A 12,553-nucleotide genomic window follows, 5' to 3' on the forward strand; every position below is an offset into this window, starting at 1 on the left:
AACTTCGCAACTGGGAGACTGATTTGAGATTCATTCGAATCTTTCCCTATAACCAAAGTGTACTTGGAGAATGTCGTACTCTTTGGGTTTAAATCGAGCATAGTGTTGACGAAAATTCGGGGACTCTGCCCGTTTGTTAAGCTTCAGTAAGAGTGGAACCGATTGAGGAGGATCGACGAATTCCCAGCAATCTGTTGAATAGTGTTTCTTCAAGGAAAAGCCCACCACTTCCTACCCGGACTCTCTGTAAAGATGACTTCTATGGTGGTTCCATACTTCTTCCAACGGGGTGAATACGATTCAGTTTACTTTAAAAATTGACAGGCTTTGGTAGACATTTCCAGAAGTTTATCGCTTTTGGAGACGATTCCAAAGAGACTATCGAAAAAGTCTCATCCAAGGTAGAGAGAAACCACGCAATTTTTCATTGAAAACTAATGCTACTAATCAGTAGCTTTAAGCAAGCGATTAAGCAAGCTCACTTAAAGATCCTAACCCTGCAGGCAAATTCTAGATTCAGTCAGAGCAAATCATCTATGTGCAAAAACGCCAAACCACCGCGAAATTAGTGAACAGAGTTAACAAGTTTCACAAATTGTACAAGCAACTTCAACTAATAAGCCTAGCAAGCACGGAGAATGATTGGCATCACCTGACTAGGGAGTCCTGACAGGCGAATCAACTGACTGACAAAAGCAGGACAAACTACCAGTCTGGAGGCTGTTGATCTGAAACTTCCTGGGGGTTCGTGAAATGTACATTTGTTCATCTCGATTTTTCAGGACCACTTACAGGATGAAACCTCATTTGTGGATTGCCATATCTTCTCACACTACCATCAGTTTATACAAAGCTCGGAGGAAGAGTGATTTCACTGGGTGAGTGAAACTTCCATCAGAGAAGTCGCCACTCGCGAAGCCGGTCAATATGTGGCCACGTGCCTTGATATCGTCAGTGAAAGATGAGTGGCGTTATACCCTTCCCAACTGTGAGCTACCCAAACCTCTCCGAATTGAATACTGTTCACGCGCATTATTGATGCGTCGATTAAGCCGCGATGGGACACCTCGTTGCATTGGAGAGAATCGTCGTTCAAATGGTCTCTGCCTCCTATTTTAAAGCGAATCGGTTGGAATAAGTATACCACGAGGGCAGTTCAAACGGGACTGACGTGAGTGCAGATCTGTTGAAACTGCCATCTGCCACCAAATATCCCGGACAACTGTGGTATTCTATTCCCTCTTTCGAAAAAGGGCCTCCGATTTAGAAAAAAATATGAGAAACAAAGGACTGAGTGACCACGTAACAAGCCAGAGATTCATAGTGCTTTCCAACCGAAACGTTCACCCAACGGTTGATGTATGCATGAAGAGGGGATAGTCAAAAGACCTCTGTTTTGGTATGTTCTATCCTAATCATATATTACATAAACTCACCGGATATTTTGTTGATAACCTAAGCCAGACCCGGAGCATTCTAACGCCCAAACATGCAAAAGGTAGTTTTCGGTTGGTCAGTGTGACAGACTGTGCCTCGCTAAGTTCAGAGACATTGATATTGAGACGTTTTGTGCCAATGTTCTTTTACAAGAGACTATGGTGTGAATTCATGCCTAGCGATTGCAGCTCGCCACAGTCACCACAACGACTTTGTGGACGGTATTTTGCTTATCGCTGACCGCACTTATTCTCCGAGTGGATGATTTATGCAGCCCCACAAACTTCAGCTCTGTTCCATCCAGGACTTGGTGCGGCCGAAAGCATTCGTTCTGAAAGTTTGGAAAGTTTTCTTCAGAAGACACCCATATCAAATTGATGAGGTCCGATTTGGACTTGAAGAATACAACCACGACGCAGCCAATAAATTTATCAATTGAGGATGGTCGCGGGATTTGTAGAATGCACACTCACACTACTCTCGTTTGAACAGTCTTGTCCTGCCCTAATCATTTTCGTGAGTCCCTACCAAAGATGTGCGGAGATCGAACCCCGGAACGGCCAACGAATTGTGCTACTGATGAGTTCTAATAAGAACGAAACTCGAGTTCAGTACTTCCCCCCTTGGTGTAGGCTCACATAATGATGACTGCACCAGAACAGGAGAACAATTGTTCAAACGAGAGTTATTTGAGTGTACATTCTGAATTTACCAGTCAAGCGCGATCATGTTGCCACTTTCTCAACTCGTCGATCACACAGTCTGACTTGCGGTTAGAACGGTAATTACGTCGAGACTTTCACACGAACATATAGGCAAGCATTTCTCAGAGTGATAGACAAAGGCCCATAGAACTGAGGCATGAAACTGTCGCTTGAATACCAGAATTTGCAATGCCCATTGCCAACTGCTTTCTGATAACCAAGCACAGTACAATCTATGGTATATTCTCCTAGCCGTTAGGGTGACAGCATTTATTGATTAAACCCATGTTCCTCATTGATTGGCCATCAAACCTCGATTACTGCTCCAAAATCTCCGGTTCCAACCAACACAATAGAATTCATTTAAAATCTGTATCTATTTGACTCCCTCGTAATAAATCTCCTGGCTTTAACTTGTTTTCACGTTTTCAGAAAAGGCGAACATTCATTTTGGACCGGTTTTGACCTCATTAAGTAGCCACGTGGACACATTAAAAAACGAAAGATCTCATACACAACAAGATCAACGTGGCACTCGAAAACTTTCCAACATGCAACACAAGTCAATCAATTTTGGACAGAATTACCAGTGAAGGGAAGAAGGCTGCGGAGTTACTTAGTAGAAAATACCAAATGAACAGTTACAGACTAGTGGATAGGAAAGCAAAACTCTCATGTGCATCTTGTTTACAAAAACTGAATATCCATCTTCTCATTGAACGTGTCTTCCTGAACTTTCCTGGATATTCATTAACTGTTGTTTAAATCCAAACAAATGCCACAAATTGACCCCACAAATTCCGCCAGAGATCTCACGTTTCAAGAGATGCAAAGGGATTTACAAGAAAACATACAACTCGCATGCCTCCCCCATCAGTAGTATCGCCGTTATACCAGTAGCGCCTACGTTTAGACGCCTTAGACGAACGAAAAATTCGCATTTCTGATGCTTATAGCTTTTTGAGACGTTGTTTCGATTTCCGAAATAACCGGAAAATAAAAGGCTGTCATTAGGATAGTCAGTTCAACAACGTGTTAGCAGTAGTTATTGCCGACAGCCAGGGAGCACGAAAATTAAAGAATCACGTAAGGTAGGCTGGCGCACATCTACTGATTGTTCTAATCACCTTCATGGTTTCCGATATTGCTCCGTCCAGTCGAGTGCATCTCTTCCGCCCCGACCCCTAGAAAACTACAGGTGACGGTGCCTCTGGCTAGGAACGTATGAGCAAACCAGAGGTCAGATCTTAGCGGCTCGATCTTGTCTGTTGCCACAGCACATTGTTCCATCAATCAATGTACCCAAGATTCGACGACAGGTGTCTTCTGTTCATCAACCATGTAAACGATGTTTTGCGGCGAATCTCACCAAGTTATTCGACAAACTTCCTGGTCACTCAAAACTTTGTCGTTGGCTGACCGCCGTTCGTTCATCTTCATGCACTCTGGCCAACCTTAGTTGTGGCAGTAGCTTTCCAAGGAAACTTTTTTTCATTGAGTCCGTATTTGACCTGTTTGCCCTGTACACATTTTCACCGCTCACTCACTTCGTAAGTTTGATGAGAGTGGGGCAGTTGTGGTCTAAACCAGACAGCTCCTAGGTCGTTTTTAAATCATGGTGACGGATGGCACATGCTGACATTTAATGACAAGACAAGACGGTGGGCTGCTTCGAAAATGGGTGTCCTTGGCTAGCAGACGATGCATCAGAGCACGGACGTACAACACTGTCAAAGCAGGTGATTGAGACTTTGTTGTATCCGGAATCAAATCATTCCTGGCCCAGTAACAAAAACTTGTGGGTTCAGTGGACGTCCACCACAACCGACCCTGCTTTACCAGACAGTGAAAGAGGAGGATGACGAACAGTGTCTGCCAGCATGCCATCCAAGCGAAACAAGCACCCACCGAAACTTCAGTTAATCCCGTATGTACACCTTGCAGTTAAGCACAGTCTGCAGGAAATTCCATAACATTCTTCATGACACTGTCCATTGGTATGGGCACGTTATGTTCGTAGGTGTGACTAATCCTGTCCGAGCTAAAACGATGGTCTTATTCGACACTGCCACGTCTGTAGATTGCGCGTACTCAGCCGAATGTATACTTAGCTTGAGAGGTAATTTTCCAGTTCGATCCTGAGAGACTGTTTCATCTGTCCTGAGGGGCTGAAATTGTACTTATCCCCTCTACATCACGTGAAGACGTGATTAGTACACTGTTCGAGGGGCGCTTGACTTTTGACCTTGAGTCCTAGCTGTTCAAGGCCGTGATCAAACTTCAAGCTATGACAAGTAAAAAGTGGCTAAATCACTTTCGTTACGGCAATGTTGCTGCATATAGGTAATTCGGATTCAACGCTCAGTTGTTAGTCTGTGTATCGAGCTTGGCAGTTGGACTGCGGACGTTTCATCATCAATAGAGGTGACAATGTCGACTCATCCCGCACTGACGATATCACCACGACTGTTACTGAAACGTTTCCAACCCAGCTACCAAACTTTGCGAACAGAACTACAGAACCAGTTTTGGCTCCCCTGCGTTTGGGCCACAGCGTTGAGTGAATCGAGATCGATTGTAGAGGCCGTATTCGAAAAACTGAACCCACTCAACATGATTGGTCGAACGGTTCCGCTCAATAATTCTGAGTTAACCGCTTACGTGACCAGTTGTCGTTTTTACCTAAGCGACCTGCAGTAAAATCTCTAAGGTTAAGCAATCTAATCCAAGCAGAACTTCGCGTTCGATCGGCCTATCACTTAGCGACAGCTCAAATTCTGAACAAGATATTGCAAGAACCAAAGACGTGATTCATTCTGTCCACACTAACCTTGAATCAATAGATTGCAATTTCTTTACTGGCTTTGGCTATTGGTGATGAGGTTTCCACCGGACTAGGAAACATCAGGATGTGTACCCACCGCACTTGAGTTGCGTTACTGTGTTTACCCATCATTTAGCTTTTGAACCTTGTCAGCTGTGTTTTTCTCCCAATTGCGGCTTCCAAGATAGTCCAAGGTCGATAGTTCAGCTTCGGCTAATCGCACAGTGAGATAGCAATACTGTCTGACCGACCTGTCCGCGCCTGCTACCAGAGGGGAGGCGTTACATCTCGTTAGGCCACTGAACACGTTTAATCGAGCTGAAATGACTGTTCCAAAGCAGTTTCTCCTCTGTTCGGTTAGTAGAATCGATGCCTGCTCACACGTGACCACCGGTTGACGTAAGTGTGGCGTTGTACTGGAATGAACCGAAAGAAGTGTACATTTGCACACAGTTCGACGCCGCAGATGAATGTACCCCACGAAAAGGGAATCGGGACAACAAAGCGTGCCACAGCATTACCCGTTCGACACGTAAGCCATACAAAACTATGGGGAATAACAACGGATCACGAAATGTAAACAGGTTCGGATACTTCCATAAAAGCTATACAAAAATAGCCTATCTGCTTACGCTTAGTAAAATACCCACATTAAGTTGAATGTTTCTTAAAAGAGTACAGAAGATAAAGACTGTGGTTCGTTTCCGTGTCCATTCCAAGATGAAACAGCCTCATCGCGATTGCATCTTGGAAGCACCCGCCCAAAGCGTTTCATCTATTGTTGTACCAGATCGTACTGGTCCAGATACACCAAGACAAGCTGAAATGCCACATCTTGACTCTTGCAGACTAAACTGGATGAAGTTTAAGGGACTTGTGATATTTTTGGATAAAATTACGCATAAAAGAAGGGTCCCTAGCAGATCTCTGAAGTGTTGTGTGTGTATTCATGAAACCTATCGATGCCTGCTTGGAGTCAACCACACTAGCTGCCAGAATCACACATTATTAACCTAGACCTCCTACTTCATTCGGCTATACCACTGAAAGGAAGAAGGCCTTCGCTGCAGAGTTATTTATTAGAGAATGCCAACTGACCAGTTACAGACCATTGGACAGGGAAGCAAAACTCTCATTTGCATCTTATTTACAAAAACTGGACACCCGTCCTCTCTTGAACGCGTCTTCTTGAACTTTCCTGGATATTCATTGACTCCAATCATTCATTGCTCAAATCCAAGCAAATGCTGCAAAGCGAGCCCACAAATTTCGCCACAGATCTCCCTTTTCAAGAGACGCAAAGCGAATTCACGAGAACAAAACATACTACTGGCGTGCCTCCCCAGCAGTAGTACCACCGTTACACCATGATCTTTTGTGCATATAGGTCGATTTAGTTTGTCAGTAGTTCCGAAAGAATAAACATGTGGGAACATGTAAAACGGCCAGCTGCATGATTTACTGGTTTCACGGGAACCCTAAGGCAAGATAAGTTAACAAGACAACCGATTGTTTCCTCAGTGCTTAACGCCTACCACTAATTCCTTTCCAGTACAAAATTAACTTTCGTTCAGTTCTCAGTTGCCTCAAGACAACCGTTACTAAAAAACTAATCTTCCGGTCCAGGCTCCGATGACAAGCAATTGGTAGACATCTTGCTGATGTTCCAGCGTGTCTCATGCGCAAGGCCACCGAATGTTTGTGCTTTCGACACATCGATTGTTTACCAAACCTCTCTGAAACTATGACCATCCAATCGGCCCCGATACGTTCCAGGTTATACAACTGGTTTTCTCTTCAAGTGCTACGGACAATGTGCATCCGTGTCTCCCCCGCTGTTTGGAAAGTATCTGCGAAACACAAAACGGTGTACCTTCGGGTCCGGACCAAAGTTTGTGGGGCACAATGTGACCTTGAATGCCAAGTGTGGGTGATATACCGGTCCACATTGCTCCCGCCAATGATAAGCCTCCCGCAAAACGAAATGAGATGGCGTCCGGCTACACCCATGTATAAGTCGACAAACTCTGAACACCCATTGTTCTTATTAATTCAAAAGTGGCACGGCTGGGATGCAACTTTGGCCCAGAAACCTTGTAAAACAAAATGCTTTGACCAGGTCCTATAAAGGAAACTCACTATGGCTAGACATGAAAATATATAGGGGCTCCAGTAAGCTGGCTTTTTAGTGTCGAGACAATTATATTTCCAAAAACCGCCTGTCCCAACAGCCGAACCATTCATCCATCAGCTTCCCGCATCGTTTGCCTAAAAAGGCAATGATATTTTGGCGGGTATTTGTTCGCGAATTATCGAAAGTTGATCATCTGGAGGTTTTCAATCAATACTACGAGTATCCTAAAGAGGCACTTCACTCGAGTCAGGGCCTCACTAAAAGTGAAGCTCGAATCCAATGCTTTGATATGGTCTCTCCTGAGTGATTGCCGCAGAACTGGAGAATTGTCCAAGCAAGTGATGTGACTGTAAATAAATTGCTCAGCTGTTTCTGCAAGCCGGTCTACCTGCTCACCGTATAGGCCGGGCAACAAGAACCTTACTTGAGCCCGTTTCTGGACAAGCACTTTCTTGATTGGCAAACAGGGTTGTCGAAACTAGTTAGGGTTATGTACAGATGAGTACAAATTATCTGGTTGATCCGACGATAGTATTCGGTGAACTGCACGAGGTTAATCCGACAGGGCCACGGAGAATCACAGCTGTCGTGTTTAACATATCAGATTACACATACGTAAAGCATGCGTTCAAAAGTGTTGGATTCAAGCAACCTGTTTACCCGGCGACACTGAATGATCAAATAAACGGGCGCTCTTCATTTTTCTTTGGGGTACCTCGGTTGAGGTATCCAAGAAGAAAAGAAATTCAGTGAATAAAACAGAAATCCCAATTTCTCGGAAAAGGGCTATTTAATGAAGCACACATGAGGAGAGTCAAAGGGTTGGGTGAAGAAACGTGACTTTGAGCAAAGACCAGATGACCGAATAGAAATTCACAAGGCCGAAAGCGTTTTTCTATTGGATATCCACAGTGCCTCACTTCTGGTGTGTAACAAGCAAGTGCTGGTGGCGAAATTCGCCCCCTCCCTGGGAAGTAATGTAACGAAAGTAACGTTAATCGTCTAGCTGCAACACCCTTTCCATGCGGAAGGAAGCACGACGGCTGAGATACTGCCAGGTTGCGCAATCCTAGACAAGGACAGTAGACATACGGAGTTCGGGTTCGAACCACGAACCTTCTTGTCAGTAAGTCCTCGCCTTGACCAGTAAGCTACCTCGAGCTCATGGGTTTATATTCTTTTTTCACCAATGGATGTTGAGACGGGCCAGTATATGAACGTGAAGAAGGAACTGTCTTAGCACAATTGCGACAAAACAAGTGATTTAGACAGTGATGAACGCAAAGCAGAGGTCAAACAAGACAGGCTAATACTCTCCGCATTTCGCTCCTTCTCATGATGCTGTCGCTGGTGCACAGGAGCTCGCTGCTACTCAATTCAGTAGTCTCCGAGGGTAGTTCAGGGTGTCATCTCACCCGCGGGAGTGTTTTCCTTATGTGATTCAACCCGCTTTTGTTTCTCATCTGCAAGAATGTAACTACAGTTTTTCTCACCAAATCCCTTCGGTTAATCAGCAAGGGAGGGCTAGACCGCCTTTTCAGCTAGTTATCAGACCCCATGAATACAGTATTCCTTTATTTGTTCACCTAGTGGATATCAGCAGACAAAACGCATCAATTTTGCAGCCTGAGGATCGCAGAAACATTGAAACTGTCCTGTAAATGAGGCACTAATTAGTTTCCCAAAAGAACCGCTTGAGCTCCGCTGCGAGGCGAGATGCCTCAGTGGTTACAGACCGGAAGGTCCGTGCTTCGAACCCGACGTCTGTAAGTCGACTTCCCTTGTCTGGGCTTGGACAACCTGGCAGTATCTCAGCCCCCGTGCATCTTTTGGGTGGCATCGCAGCCATGCACCGAAAGTGCGCTACTACTGAACGATTATCTATAACTTATTGTCTGCGGGTGATACAATACTCGCTGAATAATCAACAAACTCGGTCGATACACAAATAAAAATTGGAGTCCCACCATTAGACAGGATCCATGTCTACTTGAACAAGGAACCCTGAGTTAAAACTAACCACAAGATCTCTCTACAGTGATTGATGACTTGTCCCGTCATGTCCAAATTGTTTGAGATCAACAACCCAGCATATATTTACCCTCCTTCCGCATTCGAATAAGATACTTACTTATTTCCCTGAGCCAACCATCACTGAGTTGAAACGCTGTCTACAGCAGGCAGTGCTCTGGGACGGACAATCACATCACCACGTGCTGGGTGGCGAAGAATGTCCCCATAATCTTATGGTCCATATATGGTATTCATTTGCATAATGCAGCAATGCATTTGTAGTCCTGCACAGCCACAAAAATAGTTGCGAAAGTCCTGTCTTTGCACGATTGCTGATCAGTCTGTTTTTTGTATGGGATACCTGCTGCACATATGATCCATCGATATATGGTTACAACTCCGTTCGAGAGATATTAAGGTCGACTGAACAGTAGAGGAGGCCGGGGGCATGATGGGCAGTTTTTCTAAATTACGATTTGCCGACGCCACCCGCCAGATTCCAAACCCTTCAAGTGACAATCGACAGGACAGATTGGACAGAAGACTTACGATATTCGACATTTAAATACTAGTCAGGGGACTACCAGTCAACGTCCACACTCATCTAAGCCACGTGATTTCAAACTTCCCGTAGAATATCCTTGTTGTGACGAAAGAGCGCATCAACTCGATTTGTGCTGTGAAACGAAGAAACATCTATTTATGTGGTTCTCACACTTCTCGAATTGCCACTTGCCTTCCATTTTGTGCAACATTCCAACGGCAAGTCACTCTTCAAAAGACATCCCTCCGAACGGAAGTCATCACACCAATATCCGCCAGACAAGTGCGATCCCTCCAAAAACGAACGGTATCCCCTTCCCCGAGGTGCCATCTTAGCAGATAGAATCTAGGCTGTTGGTCAATCAGAAATTCTCCACTCTCCTGGTTTATAAGTCCGCTTCGAGACTTGTGGGGGGGGGGGACATTTTCACTCCACTGACAGCTGATTTTGAAAACAAAATGTGAAGACTTTGTTTATTCCACAAGTTGGGTTGGCATTCATCCAATTCTTTTTTAACACGACCTAAGACCAAGCCCCAATTGTTGATGACTTGCAAGCAAACTTGTTCGGTTCCCACCCTCCGGAACAAAACACGATCGGGACGGTCTCATCCAGGTCTGCTACTGGCAACAGGAGACTACGCAACAGAAGTCAAGTCTGATAGCAACGAATGTGTATTATATCTGCTGATTCGTCAGTCTGTGGTATTTGGTGCTGACCCGCTCCAGCGCCTAATGCCGGAGAAAAAAGACTCACAGAAGGGAACAGAACCGTTATACTCTGAACAAATAAGTGCGAGAGCGTGAGTGCGTGGAGTGCGGGAAGCAAAAGCTACAACGGCCCCACGCTATTTAAAGGGGACTTTCTGACATTGATCCAGGCTGTTTGATAAGCGTTAATGAACACCCAGCAACATCGATCGTGCCTCTATGGAAAGCCTGGACGTTGGTCACATTCGGTCGTGCTTCTGTGGCGTGCAAGAACACTCATCAGGTTTTGCTGAATTGATTGAATGATTGACTGGCCTGGATGCTTGCCGGTTTTCCTGTTGAGTTTTTGGTGGAGCAGTAGGTTCCGGGCGTTCTGAGGTTGCTTTCAGGAATCTCACCTTCCTGATAATGCGGTTAAACAATCCCGCTCTGTTTTAACACGCCAAGACTTCCACCCACACGTCCATTGAATGGATGGTGAACGGACACGCAGATGGACAGTATCCCGTGTGCGACTTAAGAACGACCCCCTGGGTTGTTTCTGACAGTGGCGACGTGGCTTTTTTGACAGATAGAATAACCCCGTTAACCAATCCCATATATTCGTCAAAAATATATCTGGGTGACTCCGATCGCTTCATCCTGCAGACTCCAAATGCCTATGTCTTAAGAAACTCCGGAATCAGTTTACCCAGCCCTAAAGAGTGACACCTTTTTTGTAAGTATTCCTCAGCACAACGCTTACCCCACTTCTTTTCATTTCATCAGGATAACGTTACAAATTCAGTGTTCTTTCAAGCAGACAAATAGGCTTGACATCACGGTTCGAAGACTGGCAAGCAGTTACAAATGGCCAGTAATAACCAACGAAAGTACTTGGAAATTGGTAAAAATACAGTGGTAAACAAGTGAGACAACTCGTTACTACAGGTCAAGCAGAGGGATTTACACTGATTAACATAACTGGTTGGTGAGCTGTCAAGTGTGGGGGTTGGAAAAGGAGCTATGCGCACCTACCTACCCCCCTCCCAAATCATCGGTGAACGAAACTGTGGCAGCTAAAACCACTGTACGACGAGTACGCGGTTATTACAGCTGACAATGATGATGATGAACTGGTTGGTGTGTATGCTGATATGGACACCTTTTAATATAAAATAGACAGTGAAAACAAAACACCCACAGGTGTTCTCATGCATATGAGTTCTGACGGGAGGATGACGCTCATCGCATAGGTCAACTCTCAGACAGGAGTGACATAGATCATTTCATCCAAACAGATCTGTAGTGAATTGCCATGAACACTTGGGTATGTGGAATTAGTACATACTTAGTGGGGAGTGGCAAAGAGACCAAAACGATCGAAAAAGGTTGCTCGTGAGTCAACGACATCTCTTTACGACATGAGATGTGATGGTTACCTTGGCTGACAGAAACGATGAGAGGAAGTAGGAATACAGCGATCAGCACTGGATTGGTTATAAGGTGAACCCAAATCAACAAGGTCGTCAGAACAGCACAACAACTACCAAGTGCTTATCCACATATAAAAATGATTAAAAGCGGATCAAACTCAAGAACAAAACAGACAAAGAAGAACGGATTCCGAACCCAAGAAGGTGATTTCCTAGGACAGGAAAATTCACTCTGGACGACCCAGATGAAAAGCACTGTCAGATCTCCAGAAACAAAACTGAGCGCCACTTTGTGCCGTCTATATGCCGCCGGTAAACCACCCGAAGCTGAAGTGTAGTGCTGGAATTCCTATTATGAATGTTGTGGGGGTTCGAACCCATCGAGCAGTCTGTGAGATGCATACTGGTAATGATTCAGCTATACAGTGTCTTTCGACTTTTCAACACAGGATAAGTCCACTTTCAGGATGGAGACCACAACACAAAAGTTTAACCCTAAACAGAGTGATACCTATGAGTAACACGATAGCGAACAAAAGTAGAAATTCGGATACGAGGTGTAAAGTCAAAGGTAAAGGTACAATGGTGTATAACGGAACAGGGTGGAAATGCATGGTACACAAAAAGTACAATTGGTTCGTAGCAGCACAAAGATCATGGGTTTTGGATTATCCCACTCGTGGAGATACTGCAGCTTCAACCTGAGGGGTCTGGGTCTTTCAGTGCCTCCAGTCTGTCACACAAACGTCTAGAGAACTGGTCCGAAAGAGTG

At 44.9% G+C, this 12,553-nt stretch overlaps 1 protein-coding gene across 1 annotated transcript in view; it reads right to left on the reverse strand.

Moving 5' to 3' along the window:
- Positions 1 to 10,350: 10,350 nt before the first annotated feature.
- T265_07122 (hypothetical protein) overlaps positions 10,351 to 12,553 on the reverse strand; it is a gene marked incomplete at both ends in the record, with an annotated part of 5,135 nt that continues 2,932 nt past the window's right edge. Inside the window, one exon of the mRNA XM_009172565.1 lies at positions 10,351 to 10,436. Within this exon, the coding sequence (XP_009170829.1) occupies positions 10,351 to 10,436 (86 nt within the window). The remainder of the gene's footprint in view (positions 10,437 to 12,553) is intronic.

The sequence above is a fragment of the Opisthorchis viverrini genome (assembly GCF_000715545.1).
Source record: "Opisthorchis viverrini unplaced genomic scaffold opera_v5_161, whole genome shotgun sequence".
Taxonomy (NCBI): domain Eukaryota; kingdom Metazoa; phylum Platyhelminthes; class Trematoda; order Opisthorchiida; family Opisthorchiidae; genus Opisthorchis; species Opisthorchis viverrini.